Genomic DNA, 19,715 nt, shown 5'->3' on the forward strand with positions numbered 1-19,715 from the left:
AATTAATAATAATATTATTATCAATTATAAAAAAATTACTACATGGATTAAATAAACACATATATACATAAAATAGCATATAAAAAAATTCTTAATAAGGAAAATTTACTCTTATTTTACCAGAGATTCTTAATTTGTAAATAAATTTTATTATAATATTATAGATTAATACTATTACTTATTAATAGATGAAAAAAAACTATAACTCATATACATTTTTTTAATTAAATATTTAATTGCTAAAATAAAAATTAAAATCATATTATATATTTAATAATAATTAATAATTAAATTGAAATACTAAAAACTTATTTCAATTCATGGAAAAAAGATGGCTTTGATTCATGAAATGAACGAATATCTTGTATTAGTAAGAAAATTGCTTGTAAACTATGATACATATTCTTGAATTCAAAATAAGAAACATAATTTTGAATTTAAAATAGCAAATATATAATAAATATAGCTGTGAGATCAGCCATTTCTTTTTACCCGAAAGTTGCATATATCAAATATGTAAATTTGACCGCGTAGACAATCACGGACACTCCATAGCCTTTCTCCAAGTAGCAATTCTCTATTGCACAGAGAAGTAATACACGGAGAGAAGTCCAACAATAAACCGTTGTTAATATAATGCGATCAAAGCGTTTGCAGATTTTCACCTCGGCTCTAGGATGCCTGATGAAGGATCGGCAGCTGCAGAGTGGATATCGGGTGGTGTACTAGATGTTGCTGTACTGCCTGAGGCTGTTGCAGGTACGCCCAGGCTATGCAGATCTACGAAAGGGGGGCTTGTGGGCGAAGGAAGATGTTCTTTCTCAAACGTCAGCATCGACACCACACGAGACATTGAAGGCCTCAACGCTGCAGCTGCTTGTGCGCACAGAAGACCAATCTTAATGACCCTAATCCCTTCCTCCCAGGAATAACTACCCTCCAATGTGGGGTCCATTACTTCCAAAGCTCTCTCTGCGTTATACAGTTTCCATGTCTGGCAATTGACCAATATCAACCAAGCATACAGCTTTAGTTACCAAGGAATCAAAATTACAACAACAATTTCGCAAACATCTACTTCAAAGATGAGATCCACAATGGCCATACCCGTTCGATGAGAAACTCCGTGTCTTGAGCTGAACTCTGATTCTTTCTTCCGCTGATAATCTCAAGTACAAGCACTCCAAAGCTGAATACATCTGCTTTCTCTGTTAGCTGTCCGCGGTACGCGTACTCAGGCGACATGTAACCGCTGCACAATAGTGTGTACAATGAAATCTCCATATCTTAACACTATGAAAATTATATGAACAATACTGAAGATAGAATACTTACAAAGTTCCTGCAACTCTAGTGCTGACATGGGTTTTATCGTCATCAAAAAGTTTGGCTAAGCCAAAGTCTGTTATTTTGGGTTTGTGTTTATGATCGAGTAAAATATTGCTTGCTTTAATATCTCTATGAATGATTCGAATTTCAGATTCCTCGTGAAGATAGGCCAGCCCACGCGCAGTTCCAACTATGATTTCATACCTCTGTCTCCAATTGAGTAAATGGCGTTTTTTTACATCTACAAAACATACACTAAAAACATTAGCAAGGTACAAAACAATCTCAATACTCGAACAAATCAGGATCTGTGCAGCCATTAAAGAGGGATAAGCAACCGAATATAATATTGTCTAGGCTACTGTTCTGGAGATATTCGTAAACTAGTAGCCTTTCCGAGTTTTCAACTGAGCAACCAAGCAATTTGACTAGATTCCTGTGCTGAACACGACTGATGAGATTTGCTTCATTCAAAAATTCAACATCTCCTTGCCTTGAACCTATTTTCAGCCGTTTAACTGCAACCTCTCTGCCATCTGGTAGATCCCCCTGCCGATCAAGAAGCATCATGCCAGGTCAAAAATAATTATATGGTTTAACCATTAACAATGGTATCTACATTAAAATCAATTAAAGTGGATGTAGCACAAAAGTCTCACTTTAAAGACGGATCCAAAACCGCCTTCGCCAAGCTTTCTCTCTGCGTGAAAATTAGACGTCGCCCGTTTCAAAGTCTGGTATTTGAAAATAAGTTCCGGATTCGGTATAGTCGCGCACAAGCTAATTTCTCCTTCGTGTCCTGCGGAAAATAGTTACAAAGTCTTTAATTACCTTGCGAAAAAGAAATAGGAAAGCGGTTCATAATATGCAAGATAGCGGTCATTGAATCGTAGCAATTTCAAAACCTCTCATTTGAGAAATACGTTTCCAAATTTTCCTTTTGCAAAGGGATATGGCTGCAACTAATCCAACCGTAGTGGCTGCCACTCCCAGAGTTACCCAAAGCACGTTAGATCTCTTTGCTTCTGCAAATTTGCACAAGAAATCTCAGATAACTCGCACCAAGTCTCAGAAATCTCACAAATCAACAAAACAAAATCTTTACAAAACCCCCAGAATATTCCTGAAAATTATAAACTATGTGAAAAAAGATACTTAATACTGGAGGGCTTTCTGTCGGCGAGGGCAACGGTGATGGTGATGGCGAAGGCGAGATAATTGGAGGATTGAAAAATGGATAAAGCTCGAAACGCAAGTAGCAGTTCACAGATCCGAATTGTGATCCAACAGCTCTATCTGTGCAGATGTCATATATTTCATACAACGCAAACTTCAGGCACGCCTCGCAGTCTTCTTTGGACATAGCGTCCCAACACTGCGCCAAGCTGTAGATAAGAACTGTGGAATTATAGGGCGCAACCTCTTGCTCCGCAGAAAAAAGATTGGGACTCTTCGCAGCTTTATAAAGAACATTTTGGAGCATGTCCCGAATAGTAATTGGGAACTCTGGCTGACTGTTTACCTCGTCATTGCAGATAAGAAAGTTTTCTGCGCTCTCATTAAAATTGTTGGAAAAACTATGATTGTCGTAACGTAATAAGCAGGCATCTAGTATAATGGACGCAGAAGTTTTGTTGCATTCTCCAACAATACGATTTTCGTAACTACTGCCGGATATAATCGCGGCTTTTGCAGTGGCCACGCACTGTTTGCAATCGGAGGAGTTTAAATCTCCCCTGCATTGGGCAAACCCATAAACCTTACTGTGGCTGTTTTGCCCGTCATCTTGACTAGATGTATTGAATCCACTGGTAGAAACGTTCCCCACCAGTGAATCCAGAACCTGGTTTAGATTACTCTGAAAAGCGCTACCGTTGGTATATTCGCTATTCTCACAAAACCGTTTAACGGGAATATTGAACGGATCAGCAGCTGAGAGGGGCATAAGGATAGACACACTTACAATAAGGAAGACGCTGCTAATTACCTCTTTCATCTTCATCGCCATTGTCCACGGGTTCCTCTATTCTAGTTAGATGAGTGGAGGTGGTTCGGCAATGGCGTTGGCATGTTCAAGTTATAGCATTCGTCTTCAGTCTCGTCTTCCATGATCCCTTCAAGGTCGTCACAACTGGTTTTCGCCGAAATGGCTGACTCTGGACCAAAGCCAGTCATCGCAAGGTCGTCGCATCATGCATGTGGCTTCCGTAGAATTCGCAGACGAACGCGGGAATAAATTAAGCAACCGGGATGTTGTTATCTGTACTATGTGGTAGCCAGACACCCTTTCACACAGCCCATTGAAACAAGAAAAGATATTTTAGTCTCCACGAAGTTTGTGATCTATAATTAGAGACTAAAGTTTGTGATCTATAATTAACAATCGCCTCAAATATTACTTTCACAAGTTTCGTGCCTTGATTCGAGTTTGAGGAGTGTTGTTTATTTGGCTTTTTTTTCTCCAAGAGGCAAACAGCTTAATTTTATTTAATATATAAAATTATATGACCTAAAAAAACGTATGTATTTAAGTATGAGGATCCACGGGGATTCGTCTAAAAAGGGGATCATATAGCTTATTAAAATTTATTACATATATTTTCTTTCAAAATAACTAAAGTATGCTAAACAATAGTACAAAATATGAAAAGAGACCCAAAACATTGATTGTTATATCAAATAAGTAAAAATGTACAGAGAAATTAAAAAAAATTCACAAAAATGTTAATGAAGCATGCGAGCCAAAAAAAAGACCGTCAAAACTTATCAACTCGATCAATTAATAGTTTATAATAAAATTCATAGAGTTAATCATTTTGGTGTTCTTTAATCACCAAAGGTCCAAAAATCCACTAGCATGCTTTTTTTAGAAAGATCACATGCTTGACTCTTGAGTTTTCCAGAAACATGAAGCACTAAAAATGAGTAAAAGTATCTTTTAACTTTGATATTTCTTCCCAAGGAAATAGTCTCATGTTGTGATATTTGTAAGTTTTTTTTTGACCTAATTTATAACCAATATAGAATCTTTAAAGACTTATAAATGATCCATTCTTTTCTCAATTGAAAATATAAGTAACAATTTTAAAGATAAGAGCTTTGCATAGTTGTTTGACCTTGCTCCAAAACCCATTTTTAGAGAGAAAGAATGAGTCTCTGAAAGATGAAGTACAAATCCTCCATCATGGTCTCCTTGTGAAGTCCGGTCAAATAATGCCCAAGGATGTGCTCTATCAATGACTACTAGATTGAGAATTATATTATTATTGTCCTTTTGGTCCTTTTGGAGAAGGTCATAAATAGCTAAGACATGTGTCGTAGAAAACTTAATAGGAATGAGACAATCTTCAATGTTAACTCTATTTCTTGTAAGTCAAACTCCCCAAACTATTAAAAGGGTTAAGACTCGATGTGTTGTGTTCTCCCTCATTGAGAGCCATTGAAACCAAGCCTCCATTAACTCTTCACACAACTAGATACCCTTATATCAGAGCTTTGTCATAACATATTGCCAAACACCTTTAAAATAGGGACACAACAAGAACAAATGATTGACGTATTCTTCATCAGCTCTGCATAGAGCATGCATCTGTTAGTACCTTGAAAACATCTCCTTGTCAAGTTGTCCCAAGATGCCATTTAGTTAGAGGCTAGTGAACACCACATGAAAAGCGTTGATTTTGCAGGACCTTTAATTTTCCATAAAAGTTTCCACTAGTCGTCATGAATATCTTGAAATCAATGAGAAATAAGAAAGGTATATCTAGATTTTGTCATATAAACCCCATGGGGATCATGGGACCAAATAAACTCATCCTCCTCTTGTACTAATTTGATATGTGATGCAGGTAAACTACCAATATATCAAGTCTAGAAATGATGAAGGTGCAAGGGTATGCCTAAATGATCGGTCGAGACCCAACCCTGAGTCCATAGATTAGTTTTTCTTGTATCTGCAAATTAGCTTAGGTAAACAAGGCCATTGAAATTAAGGAATTCAATAAATTGTTCTAGAAGTTTGTGACCATTAAGACTTCGAGTCAAAGGATCGAGACCAACCTTTAACCATGAGCCATCACCCATTTTCTGTACGGATTCTAAGTCAATCAAAGAGAAAGACGAGAGAACAAATTTCTAGATGATAGAAACATTGCTTTTCATTTTATTGGGTAAAAAAATCGAGTTGTATGACTACGGAGGGTGTATATATTTCATATACACCACTTCTGTCCAAAGAGAGTGAGTTTTTAATAAACTCCATCTAGCTTTAGATGCTAAATATTTTGAAAACAAATGTAAGTCCTTTAAACCCTAGCCTCCAAACGTTTTAAGGATAACTATTCTTGCCCAGCGTACCCATTGAAGAAAAGAGTGATCTTATGAACCTAAACATAGAAATTTACCACGAAGTTTCTTTATCTTATTTAAAATATCATTTTGACTCTAGGCAAGTGGCATTTAATAAACTAGCATTGCATCAAGGACTGATTTGATAAGAACCGGTCTTCCAGCTCTAGAAAGCCATCTTAAGCTCCAATGTTTAATACTTTTCTTAATTTTTCTATTAATTAAACCTAATCTGCATCTTTATCTGTGTTAGACTTTAACCTAATTCCCAAATATTTCAATCCCACATCAATCTCAGCTACAACAAAAGGGACAAGTACCTTGATAAAAAAAAAGTCAAACCTTCAACATTCAACCCACAAATAGATAGAGTTAATATTCATACTTGTAGCAGTTTCAAAGAGAGCAAGAGCATTTTTATGGTTGTACCATCTCTGCTTATACCATCACAAAAGATAAGGATGTTGTCTAGAAATAGTAAATGTGAGGTGTAGAGCCCAACAACTATACAATATCCTTTCATAGAACCCCTCCTTTTACCCTCTCTAAGAATTGAACTTAACCCTTCAACGACCAATAAAAATAGCAAAGGCGATAATGGACATCCTTGTTGAATACCTCTTTGAACATGAAAAAAAAATTAAGGTTAATCCATTAATATGTATAGTGAAAGAAATAGAGATTATGCAACTCATAATCTAGTCAAAAATAAAAAGACTAAACCCCAAATGTGTAATCCAAAATAAGAAGACTAAACCCCAAATGTGTAATCCATAAATAAATATAGTTCAACTTACCCGATCATGTGCTTTTGAAACCTCAATCTTCATAATTTCACCTTTGATATTCCTTAATTTTAGACGATGTAGTCCTTCCTTGGCTATTACAATAGCTTCATGGATCTCACACCCTTCAAGGATGCAAAACTACTCTTTTCATATCGCGTAAGATAAGATTGGCTTGAAACGAAAGGCTATGATGTTAGCAATGACCTTACAAAAATAATTTCACAAAGATATGGGCCTTAATATATTTTATATAATATATTTAATTCTATAGTTTATTAATAATAATGATAATTAATTATTTTGATAATAATAGGTTTATTAATAATAATATATTTATTTTGAAATGTAAATATTAATAACCATTAAAGAAATGGTAATGGATTAATTTTTATGAAATATTTTAATATAGTTAAAAATAAAATTTTGAGATTATTTCAAGGTAATTATGTTTCTTATGTTCTTCTATTTAATTAAAAATTGTCATGTTTATCAATGTTAGATTTAATTTGGTTTTTATTTATCATATTAATGTTTCATTGTTAGTTCCTGCTCAAATAATACTCTAGCAATCAATTTGATTGTTGACCACTATTAGTTTGTTAGATTCAATTTGGTTTTTATTTATGGCATTAATGTTTTATTATTTCAATTAAAAAATAACTTGTTAGCATTTCATTGAATTAAAAATTTGTATGTTTTATTTTAGAGTTCTTGTCTCGTGTTGCCCATGAAATTTTCTCCCCTATAACTCACTAGTTTTCACAGGGACCACCAATTTTCACGGGAACTTGTAATCTAATTAGCAAATGAATAAAAGTTAATACATATATGAGCATATATTATTTAGTTGACAGTTACAGTGTTCTCAAATTTTGAAACAAGAAGTCATTATTTATATATTTTTAACTTGACAATTACCATTTTCTCAAATTTTGAAACAAGAATTCGTTATTTATATATTATTAACTTGACAGTTATAGTCTTCTCAAATTTTAAAACAAGAAGTCATTATTTCTTTAAAGTAACTAAAGTCTATTTCTTTTATGTCAATCATAATCCAAATGCTTTCATCGATGCTCTAAGTTATCAAATCACGTGGAAATGATGAAATTTCCATTAAGCACTAGTTTGAGTTCAAATACCAATGCTTGTTACCAAATTATTAAGAGCACAAAACCATGAATTTGTTAAATACTAAAAAAACTAACAACATTCTTTTTATTGGTAATACTTTTTTAATGTAAAAATATATATCTATTTTTTACAAAACAAAATGAGAAAGTTTATGGCTGATGTTATTTTATTTTATTTCTTATTAGGAGTAAATAACTCAAGAGTGTAAGAGGTGCACACACCACTTTAAATATGATTATGAAGTTCAGAGAATAGGGGAGGGACGCCATTAGCTGTGGACCCTCCCGTCCACAGTGGCTACTGACGTGGAGACACCACCTCTATCGTACGACAGATGTCGACTGGGTTTGGCCACCTGTTGCGGTAGGTGGGTGCATTAAATAGACCAGAGTTCCCGCCATCTAGGGTTTCAGTTAGTGTGTTTTGTGGCATGTCTTCGTTGCCATATGTTATTTTGTTTAGGTCCGGTGTGTGGGCAATGTGCTTCACTGACGATGGCTCCTCTCAGCTCCAGTACTGGTTCACCTTGTCTGCCATTCTAGTGCTGCTCACAGGGAAATGTTGTTTGTAGTGGTTTGTTTCTTGTTTAGGGTTTAGGGTGTGGTTTCTTTACCATGCCAGGGAATGTTGTTTGTAGTGGTTCATTTCTCATTTAGGGTTTAGGATGTGATTGCTTTACCTGTTTTGAGGGGAGTTTAACACTGTTGCCGTTGTTATTTGTTCTGCACTGTCGAGGGTTTACAAATACCTTTTTTGTTGTTTCATCCTAGTAGCCTATCCTTTGTGAAGTAGCTAATGGGAGATTATATCAAGTTCGGTTGTCGACATGCAGGTTTTGAGGTCCATGAAGGTAAATCTCGAAATTCATGGGTTTTTTTTCGAATTTGTTGCAATTTTTTTTTCTTAGGTTTTTTACCAAATGTTAATTTCTTCCTTTGTTTGCAAGTTTGTGTTGCAGGTAATTTGTATGGTTGTCGCAGAAGAGGTATGGTGATGTCTGGGGGGAACGTTTGGACATGGTGGTGGCTTTTGCGACTCCCCTATAGGATTCTAAATCCTACCAACCACTGTGTTTTTCAACACTTAAATTTGTTGTTGGGAATTTGGGAATTTAGCTCTTGTTGCACTGTTGTGTTTTTCAACACTTGAATTTGTTGATGGGAATTTAGCTCTTGTTGCATGGTTTATGGTAGTAGGTTTATGGTTATTCATTCATGAGTTTAACTCAATTTTTTGTTGGGAATTTAGCTCTTGTTGCATGGTTTATGGTTATTCATTCATGGGTTTAACTTAATTTGTTGCTGGGAAATTAACTCTTGTTGCATGGTTTATGTAGCACTTTTATGGTTATTCATTCATGGGATTAGCTCTTTTTGATGCCATTCCTATATTTATATGTAATGTTGCTTGTAGGGTTGAAAACATGTTTATGCTTGCCTTTGTTGCGTGCCACTTCTTCTAAGAAGAATTTCCTACACTTTCTTCCTCTGTTACGATTTAATTTTCTTGTAGTGTTTATTTTAGTGTTTCTTATATAGTGTTTCTTGTAGTGTTGCTTGTAGGGTTCAAAATGCTTTGTTGCTTACCTCTACTTCTAAGAAGCATTTCCTGCACTTTCTTCCTTTGTTACGATTTCTGCTTTCTTGTAGTGTTGCTTGTTGTGTCCTCTTTTATAGAAGGACATAAAAAAGCTTTGCGATGCCAAGAGAATTATCCCTGTCAGATACATGGTTTAAGTCACCAACTTGGTGCCTGTCAGAAAAAAGAATGGCAGTACCTTACAAATATTTTCCTTCTCTTTTGTGAGGCTAGATATTATTATGTTTTTATGAAATGCATGATTGAAATTTGGTTTCAGTAACATATGTAGTAGCAAGTAGAAGGATGGTGTGATCTCTAGTTATGCTCACCATGGTAGAATAGATGAAATTTGTTAAAATTTTCATGAAATGCCTTAGTGAAATGTGGTCTAAGTAACATATGCAGTGGCCAGTAGAAGGACTACAATTTATGTATTGTTTGGAATAGAGTCTACGATAATATGCAGAGATTTCACATTCGAACTTCTTAGATAGATACTTTAAATGCAGTGACTGCATTAATCTGTGAGATTCATTTTCTGATTCCTTCTTCTATAACAAAAGGAAATAATGTGCTTATTAAGAAAGGATCCATAAACACACTAATACAACTTCAAGTTAATAACATTAGGCATGTGTTTTAGTCAAGGATTAATAACTTCAAACATGTGTTTTAAGTCAAGGACATTATATAGCTATTGCATGATATTCCCCATTCAAGATAATATCAAACATGAATGTACAGTTAAAATATATAGATGCTTTACCTGTTTCTTCCTCTGTTACGATTTTTGCTTGCCTCTACTTCTGAGAAGCATTTCCTGCACTTTATTATTGAATACAAATGTAATATTGTTCATAAAATAAGCTCAAGGGGTTAGCTCACTCAGTTATTGCCAATGTTGTTGCATATTTGGCTTGTCTATATCCATAGGTGTTTTGTTTGAATTTCCTTGGGTTATGTATATCAGTTTACATAGAGAGGAAATGCCATCAACAAATGTGTGGAAGCATCCTTTGGATTTTTCCACTAGGTTTTTCATAGAAGAAATATTTTTCATAAAATGTTATCCAACCAACAATTTTGTTAGCAATACTTTTATTCCTTTTTCTCCCATACATTTTTAGTACCTTAAAATTATTTTCCTTCTCTTTTGTGAGGCTGGATATTATTATGTTTTTTTTTTGAAATGCCTTATTGAAATGTGGTTTCAGTAACATATGCAGTAGCCATTAGAAGGATGCTATGCTTTCTGGTTATGCTCACCATGGTAGAATAGATGAAACTCACCAAACTTTTTATGAAATGGATTAGTGAAATTTGGTCTCAGTAACATATGAAGTGGCCAGTAGAAGGATTGCAATTTATGTATTGTTTGGAATAGAGTCTGCGATAATATGCAGAGATTTCACACTCAAACTTCTTAGAGAGATACTTTAAATACAGTGACTGCATTAATCTGTGAGATTCACTTTCCAATTCCTTCTTCTATAACAAAAGGAAATAATGTGCTTATTAAGAAAGGAACCATAAACACACTAATACAACTTCCAATTAATAACTTCAAGCATGTGTTTTTAGTCAAGGACATTATCGAGCTATTGCATGATATTCCCCATTCAAGATAATATCAAACATGAATGTACAGTTAAAAGATGTAATTGCTTTACATGTTTCTTCCTCTTTTACGATTTCTGCTTCCTACAATTTATTATTGAATACAAATGTAATATTGATCATAAAATAAGCTGAAGGGGTTAGATCATTCAATTATTGCCAATGTTGATGCATATTTGGCTAGTCTATATCCATATGTGTTTTTTTTAAATCTCCTTGGGTTATGTATAGAAGTTTACATTGACGGGAAATGCCATCAAAAAATGTGTGGAAGCATCCTTTGAAATTTTCCAATAGGTTTTTCACTCGTTGAATCTCCTTTGGATGCTTGTTGATTTCATTATTCACTCGCTTGCCATTTAATTATTCTCTTGGCAAGTTGATGTCTTATTTGGCTTTTTAATGCTTCACCGCACATGAACTTGATTTGTATTCTAAGTTAACTTGCAGTAAATGAGGTTTCATATGAGATGTGAGGTTAGGTACTTTTATTGTTCACTGCTTTATGGAATTTTCATATTAAAGCAAGTGACTTGTTCAAGATTTCATTATTCACTCATTTGTCATAATATTTACAACTCAGTTGATGCTTGTTGATGTTTTATCATTTAATTAAAAACGAAGTTGATTCTTGTTGATTTTGTTATTCACTCATTTGTCATTGGTGTGAGGTTAGGTACTTTTACTGTTCACTATTTTATAGAATTTTCATCTTAAAATAAGTGACTTGTTCAGGATTCCATTATTCACTCATTTGTCATAATATTTAGAACTCAGTTATAAATGTGTTGTAAGTAAATTGGTGTGTAGAGACATAACAAAAATTCCCATTAGCATTCTCAAGTAAGATTTCTACATTATAATAGACTATATATGTTCTTTCTAAAATGGATTTTAGTTACAATGCCGCAAACAATATGAAATAAAACAACCTAGGTTGTATTCCAAAAAACAATTGTGAGAATAAAAAGAGACAATCCATCCAAAATCCACATCATAATGTGGTTACAACCAAAAACATATGACACCCCTATTCTTTATGGCCTTGAGAATCTTCAGTGCCAAAACTCCCTAAGTTACCTACTTGAGCCAAGTAGGTTGGCCTACCTAAAAAGGGTTTATTAGGAAATGGTTGATCGCTGCCCTATGATTAGGTCCAATTTGCACCTTCCAACCATGGAGGAATTGAGTACCCATACCTCACATTTTCACTACTAACCCCTGCATTAAGTGGAGGTGTGTGATGAGCAAACACAGAATTGACACCTCCTCTAGTAGGAATAAGGAAAGTGGTAAACCCCCATTTTGATAATGAGACACTTCAATGTTTATGAGGTCTTGGAGTAATGGTGTATTATCTGCAATATTTTCCAATGTGTTTGACATAATCCTAGTTTCATCAACTATGGTTGCATCATTGTCAACCATATTGGTCATCCTTTGTTCCTTTTCAAGCATTTGTTTAGCCTTTCTTGATTCCTTTTCTATGTTTCCATTTGTTTTTGTTGGTCCTTCTCTTGTCTTGCTTTCTTTATTTCAAGCCTTTTATCTGCTTGACATTGTGCTACAAGAATCCTTGTTGCCATCTTCTCCTTGGCTAGATCCTTCTTTTCCTATTTTAATTCCTGAATTTCAAATTTCTTTTTTTCAGACTCAAGTAATAGGTTTATATAGTCTTCTGAGGTGAGTAACTATGAACTTCGGCCCAAAATAAGACTACCCAGTGTTCCTTTATTTTTTTCATTGACACTCTCTCTACTGGTAGCTTTAGTAACTGACCAAGTAACTTTTCCACCCCTCCCACCTGCATGTCATTGCTTGGTACTTCCCTTTTAGTATTTGAGACAATTGATTGAACCATATTGTTATCTTCATTTGATGACTCATTATGTGCTTCATCTTCTTCCATTGATCTATTGTCCACAAAAAATGAATAATTTCATTGTTCAATTATGCTAGTTGGGAAGGCATGTTCATGCTTTGTTCATTGGTTCTTGAGACATTATGTTCATTCAAATCAATCATGGCTTTTTCTAGCCATGACAATGGGGTTACTTGGCTTGGCAATGTCAATTGGTCATTGTTGCTTCCTAGTGCAATATCGATGATGTCATTTTCAAATACATCTTCATTGTCAATTGCATGTTCAACAATGTCATTAACAATATCAACAACAAAAATTTCATGTGCTTGAGTTGGTAGAATGACCTCCATGTTACTGTGAATTTGTTCATGATTATACTGTGTTTCACATACATGTTCTTCATCATCACCATATAAGTGTCCTTGAGAGAGGGAATTCATATTACCAACTGCAACCACATCATCTTGTTCATCTACTTCTTCTTGCACTTCAACACTTGTTTGGACATGCGCTTCTTCTTGACCAACCACATGAAATGCCTGGCTACAACTAGTATCATGGATAAGAGCAACATAATTCAGTGGCCAGATTCTTGTTCTCCTAAATCCATCCTTGATATTTAATGGTGTTAGATCCCTGCTAAACACTTTACTTGCAAGTTGTGCTAGCTTGAACCTTTTCACCTCTACCCCTAGATTCTTTTCCATCCATGCATCACACTCTGACTTGAAATATTTCTTGAAAGGGCCAAACAAACTAACATCAAGGGGTTGCAATCTATGAGTGGTATGAGCGGGCAATGTTGACAGGTTGATGCCCAAACTGTTTGCTTCCTCAATTGTTTGTATAACAATGTGGCTTCAATGGCCATCTAATATCAATAGGTGTATGTTACTAGGTGAGACACCACCTGGTACAGATGAAGCAAAGTGAAAAAGGCAATTAAAAAAAAATTCTTTATTCATCCATGCATGGGGATGTGGAACCATGCATGCACTTGGTTCACGGTTTTGTATATAGGTTTTTAGTTGATTTTTACCTTTGAATAGATAAAATCCTGGGATTGAAGTACAAATTGCATTGACACAACATAGAATAGTTATCCACTCCGTGTTATTAGGAAAAATATTTGGCATGTTTCTGCTCCCTCTCTTGGAAATTACCTGCATCCCACAATTCATTCCTACTTGTAAACCTGTTTCATCATAGTTCCATATATGGTCTGCACCATAAGAATGTTTATTGTAAGCACTAGAAAGAGTGTCATAGAACTTACATACAAGACCAAAAATCATGCAAGAAATAGGCATGGTGGCTAGATTTCAAGCCTGACCCCATGAAATTCATGTCATTGTTGTCAAAAGGATCTTCAATATATGAAAAGCACAGTAGACTATGAGTTGTGGTATGTTAGGACGAGAGAGTTCAAATTAAAGGCCTATACTGATTCTGATTGGGAGTTTAGTATTAATGATAAGAATAGCACCTTTGGTGCAACATTATTTTTGGGAAACTTCTTAGTGTCATGGGTCAACAAGAAACAACACTCCATTTCTTTAGCAAATTCTGAAATAGAGTCTATTATAGTTTCCACTTATTGCTCATAGATTCTCTAGATGAAGTAGACCATGAAGGAAATTAAGGTAGAGTTGTCTGATCCAATTCCAATCATGTGTGACAAAATTAGTGCTATCAACATATTTAAGAATCCTATCATGCACTCAAATACCAAGCATGTTCCTATCAAGTTTCACTTATTAAGAGAACATGTTACTACTAGTGTTGTTCGTCTTGAGTATGTGACTACTAAAGAACAACTTGCAAACATATTTACTAGTCCACTTGCAAGAGAACCCTTTATGTATCTTCGACAGTAGATAGGAGTTGTGGCTCCTCCTTCCAAATGACTCAATTTCAATTAGTATTGGAAACTACTAAATTTGAAGGATCATAGTAGACTATAGTGTTTCAGTGGTAGACTTTGGAAGGATCATTTCCCATTCATGATAAAGGGGGAGAAGATTAGTAATGCCAAGGAGAAGAACAATGATGGTTGGTTTCAGGGGGAGCTTAGCTTGTTTCCATCAACACCAAAGGGAGAGATTGTTGGGAATTTTTCATTGTCTTAATGGTTGGTGGCACTTGGTATGTTGGAATTGATGTCAACTAGACTAGCATTCAGGTCAGAGGAAACATATGTTGGTAGTGAAAAGCATGTTATTCAGGGGGAGTCCCATGGTTGCTGTGGTGCTCTGTAGAGAACCATCATAGTAGAAGGATTACTGGAGAAGCCATAAAATTATGGATATGATGGTTGGAGAGTCCTAGAATTTGGATGAATTATGCCTCAAGAGATCATTGTAGTTTCTCCTGAAAGTGGCATAGTTGAAAGTGTCATGGAATAACTTTCCAATGGTATGTTTAAGTCTGGAAAGTTCCTTTTGGACCAGTAGTTATTGCCATTTGATTTTTGTAGAAAGGAAATCCCTTTCACTCAAGATTTAGGTAGATTTTGAACTAAGATTAGGACTTAGGTGATTCGGGCCTAGCCAGAGGTTGAGCCGCACAACAGAGTTTGTCAGGAAAACAAAGTCTCGACCCTAACCTCCGAAGTTATGAAGAACTAACTACCTAGTCATAGGTTGGGTCACACAATGGAATTTAGCAGGAGAACAAAGTCACGGCCCTCGACCCCTGACCTATGTGGGACCCAGTACAGGCAAACAATTGGCAGTGTGATTGGCTCACGGTGATGTGTTAGAAGAAACATGGAAGATGACATCAACATGACGTGGAAATATAGAGGACACGTGGCCGACATTTTGGGAATTTTTTGGTGGCCTAATGGGCCAAATCTAGGTGACACGTGTCACAATGCAGAGGGTGCCATGTGGCCTAGATGATGTTAGAATGACATAAGCTGATGATGTGGAAAATCATTGAAGTTTGCACCAAGGGGTTTTTCTGTGAAGTTTTTCCTTTGTATTTTGTTTTCAGAGTTTAATGAATATAACGGGTCAAAATAGTGAAAAAATACCTAAGTCAGACCTATAGGAAAATCAAACATCCGAACTAGTCAGGCCTATGGGAAAGTTGTGGTTGATTAAAACAAAAGTGCATAATAGCTGGAGTGGGCCAACCCATGACCTTCCGACCTCCCAACCTCCCAACCAATGTTGAAAGGTGTGCCCAATAGTTATTTTTACCATGTCTTTTAGTGTTATTGGTGACTTCACTAACTATAGAAGAGGACTAGAGTTGTTTCTAGTATTAATGGCGATTACAAAGAACGAAGACAAATCAGTGAGGACCACGACTGACATAGCACATTTATTGGGACTACCTCAAACAAAACAAGCCATCCTTGATCCATATTGAACATTGTTAAGAATTTAATGGAAAAGATGGTTGGGTGCAGAAGAGCTAATTACAAAACAATAAATCCATGTCTAAGGTACAAGTTGATCTTATGATCCGTTTGTAAGCATGGAACACCTCATTGGAGTGCATGATTTCACTGAGAATTAATTCACAACATATGGAAACACTCAGAAGGCCATTCTATGCATTAACTCAATTATCATGATTGAGAAAAAAAGTTATAGTGGAATGGGGAGCGTTGTTGAAGTGTGTAGGATGACTAAAACCTCATCGTCAATATGGGGGGCACCTAGATAACTGGTCAACAAGTCAATATGACTGTGATGGTTGAGTGAACTAAGTCCATATCTAGAATTAAATATGGTTACAGAGTGCAAAAAACCTGATGGAACACGAACATACCATGCCATGTTGTAGCACACTATCAGGTACAGAGACTGTAGAGACAACATCATTCCTAGCACAATAGAGGAACAAAACAATGGCCTTCAGTTGAGAAAAGTGGGGGAATTTAGAATTGTTGTGAGTTACAGAGTGTAGTGCTATGAGTGTGTGACTAAGCCAAGTGTTAACATAGATACAATATATCAGAGGGTCGAGACCAAAACTGGTTGAGCAGCAGAGAGAATAGTTCAAAGGAGAATTGTTGAGTTGAAGAAAAGGAGTTGGTATTGCAGTAGATTGGATTTATATTTTTGTGTATATGTATTAGCCTTTGTTTTTAGTTTGAAAATTGTATGAAAAGTATAACAGTGGCTCGAGCAGGTCGTTTCCTGCATCCATAAGAGGTTCGTGCCTCTTATAAAGTAGTGGATTGTTATATGAAGGGGGTCGGGGCCTCCTATGAGTGGGTGCTCACAAACAAATTTATGTAATTAAGTAGGTGCCTAATTTACATCATAACAATAAATGAATTGGTGGTTTTATCCCTTTGGGTTTCCACGTAAAAAATATATGTGTCAATATGTGTCTCAATTGATGGATTGTATGTACATATGAATGAATGTTCTTGTTGTTTATTTATATAGTATTATGAATGCACTCACAAGTGACTGGCACTAGTGAAAAGAAATAAAGATTTGTTCTTAAAACTCTAAGAACCTTACAATTACTGATTCACTCCCCTTTCTCAGTATTGCTTATTCCAACAAATTTCAATTTCTAATATTGTACAATTTTAGTAAATATCATGTTGATCTTTGACATAATTTGAATATTTTACAGTTTTATACATTACCTACCTAACAATCGAGGAAATAAATTAATCTTTTGTAAATATAATATATTAAATTTCACAAGATGAAATTCTATAGGAATGAATCTTGATTAGAAAAATATTTTTATCATATATATAAATTAAAATTAAAATGTCCCTAAACTATATCATTTATGTCTATAGTTTCATTTTAATCGAAATTTTAACATGAATTTTCATTTATCTCTTTGTTTTAACCTTCACCCAAAATTTGCACATGACGTGCATGATGTAATGGCTGGGGCGGATGGCTTTCACACCCCCCACCCAAGTTCGAATCCTGCGAGGTTGTAAAAATTGTGGAAAAATGAGAGGGTCCTACCGAAGCTTACAAAAAAAAAAAAACCTTCACCCAAAATTTAATCAATACAAAACATTGAAACACATTGCATACAATAAAATATTCAAAAAAATTATTAGAGGAAATGATATATTTATATTTATAAATATAGATTAATTTATTTTACAAAAATATCTCCATAATAAATCCCGAAGCTTACAAAAAAAAAAAACCTTCACCCAAAATTTAATCAATACAAAACATTGAAACACATTGCATACAATAAAATATTCAAAAAAATTATTGAGGAAATGATATATTTATATTTATAAATATAGATTAATTTATTTTACAAAAATATCTCCATAATAAATCCTAACATGAAAATAATTTGCATAATAAATCCCTACCTAATTATCTATAACAATGTCATCAATAAATATGTGCAGTTTTCTTTCTCAAAACATGTTTGTAAACCTGGTTATTTATTAATTCTTGACTTTGAAAAATAAACTATAGATTAAAAAAAATCATTTAGTAATGTGTGGAGGGACGCTATTAAGAATTGATTAGTTGTGAAAAGTTGTGATGCCTAGAATTAAATGAAATAGATGTACAAAACCAACCCTCCTGAAAATTGCAAATTAGTTATTGACAAGATCATCTCTCTTCTAACTAATTACTAATAGGGAATTACATGTATTAAAAAACATGCAAAACAATTATATATATTCAAAACTACTAACAGACAATACAATAACATATTTTAAATATTTATTAGATGGATAGATATATTAATAATCATAAAAGAAAACCGTCTCTTATTTTTTTCATAAAAATGCTATTTAAGATCCCTCTTTAAGATGTACACAAAATGGAGATGCGATGCGATAATTTAGATACTTTGTAAACTTAGTCACTCATTTTTTTATTTTTAAATACATTGTTTTTTTGACTTTGCACAACAGATTAGATAGAAAAAATCACCAAAATATTCTTGAAGGAAATCAATTGTTTGAAACATTTACAAGGACACAAATTATTTTAAGAGTAATTTTGAGGTTGTAAATTATTGTAATATTTTTCAATATATATTTAGTAATACCTTGAGGACACTATTAATAATTAATTAACTTTCAAATGTTATGATACCTGGAATTAAATGAAATAGATGTGCAAAATCAATCCTCTTACAAAGTGAAAATTAATTCTTTATAATTTAGTCTCTCGTCTTCATTGCTAACTAATAACTAATAAACAATTATATATACTCAAAATTACTAACATATATTTGCAAACAATAATATATTCAAAGTATTTATTAGAAGAAAAGATATATTTACAAAGGATAAAAAAATACAAATATTCACAACTACTCATAAAAATTTGCATACAATAAAATATTTAAAATAACTATTAGCGGAAAAGTTATATTTATAAACATTTAAAAGAAATTGTTTTTTTTTTTTTTTTTATCAAATTGCTATTCAAGATCCATTTTTAAGATATATAGAAAATGAAGATGTGATAATTGTTTGGAGACGCAGATAATTTAAAGAATTTGTAAACGTGATAGCTCATTGAACAATTTTGAAAAAACATTATTTTCTCACATTGCAAAACAAATTATAGATAACAAAAAAGAAAAAAAGAAAAGAACATCAACATATTAGGGAAAGAAATCAATTATTTCAAACATTTGCAAATAAACAAATTATTTCAAGACTAATATTGAAGCTGTAAATTATTAAAAATATTTTTCAAGATATATTTAATTTTACATATGGGGACATTATTGATAATTAATTAGCTATCAAAATTTGCAATACCTAGAATTAAATGAAATAGATGTACAAAATCAATCCTCCTCCAAAGTGAAAATTAATTCTTGACAAAATCGTCTCCCTTCTTCATCAAACTAATTACTAATAGACAATAATATATAGTGAAAATTAATTCCTGACAAAATCATCTCCCTTCTTCATCAAACTAATTACTAATAGACAATTACATATATTAAAAATTACTAATAGATAATTGCATACAATAGTGTATTCAAAATATTTATTAGAGGAAAATATATATTTATAAACATTTAAAACAAATTGTCTCTCAAAAAGTTTTATCAAAATGTTGATG

At 33.8% G+C, this 19,715-nt stretch overlaps 2 protein-coding genes across 2 annotated transcripts; both read right to left on the minus strand.

Annotated features, from left to right (window-relative positions):
• Positions 1-391: 391 nt before the first annotated feature.
• Positions 392-2,241, minus strand: LOC149240662 (cysteine-rich receptor-like protein kinase 42). Its single transcript, XM_089370266.1, has 6 exons — positions 2,235-2,241; positions 1,989-2,128; positions 1,668-1,878; positions 1,336-1,570; positions 1,108-1,252; positions 392-994 (listed from the first exon to the last, which is right to left on the minus strand). The coding sequence occupies exons 1-6, from the start codon at positions 2,239-2,241 to the stop codon at positions 662-664; spliced, it is 1,071 nt and encodes a 356-aa protein (XP_089226392.1). The 3' UTR covers positions 392-661.
• Positions 2,242-2,389: 148 nt separating this feature from the next.
• Positions 2,390-3,451, minus strand: LOC149240663 (antimicrobial ginkbilobin-2-like protein). The gene has a single exon (XM_089367347.1). The coding sequence runs from the start codon at positions 3,335-3,337 to the stop codon at positions 2,414-2,416; it is 924 nt and encodes a 307-aa protein (XP_089223473.1). The 5' UTR covers positions 3,338-3,451; the 3' UTR covers positions 2,390-2,413.
• Positions 3,452-19,715: the final 16,264 nt, after the last annotated feature.

The sequence above is a fragment of the Pinus tabuliformis genome, chromosome 8 (genome assembly GCF_031772625.1).
Source record: "Pinus tabuliformis cultivar Carrire ecotype Pingquan chromosome 8, CPIR1, whole genome shotgun sequence".
Lineage (NCBI taxonomy): Eukaryota > Viridiplantae > Streptophyta > Pinopsida > Pinales > Pinaceae > Pinus > Pinus tabuliformis.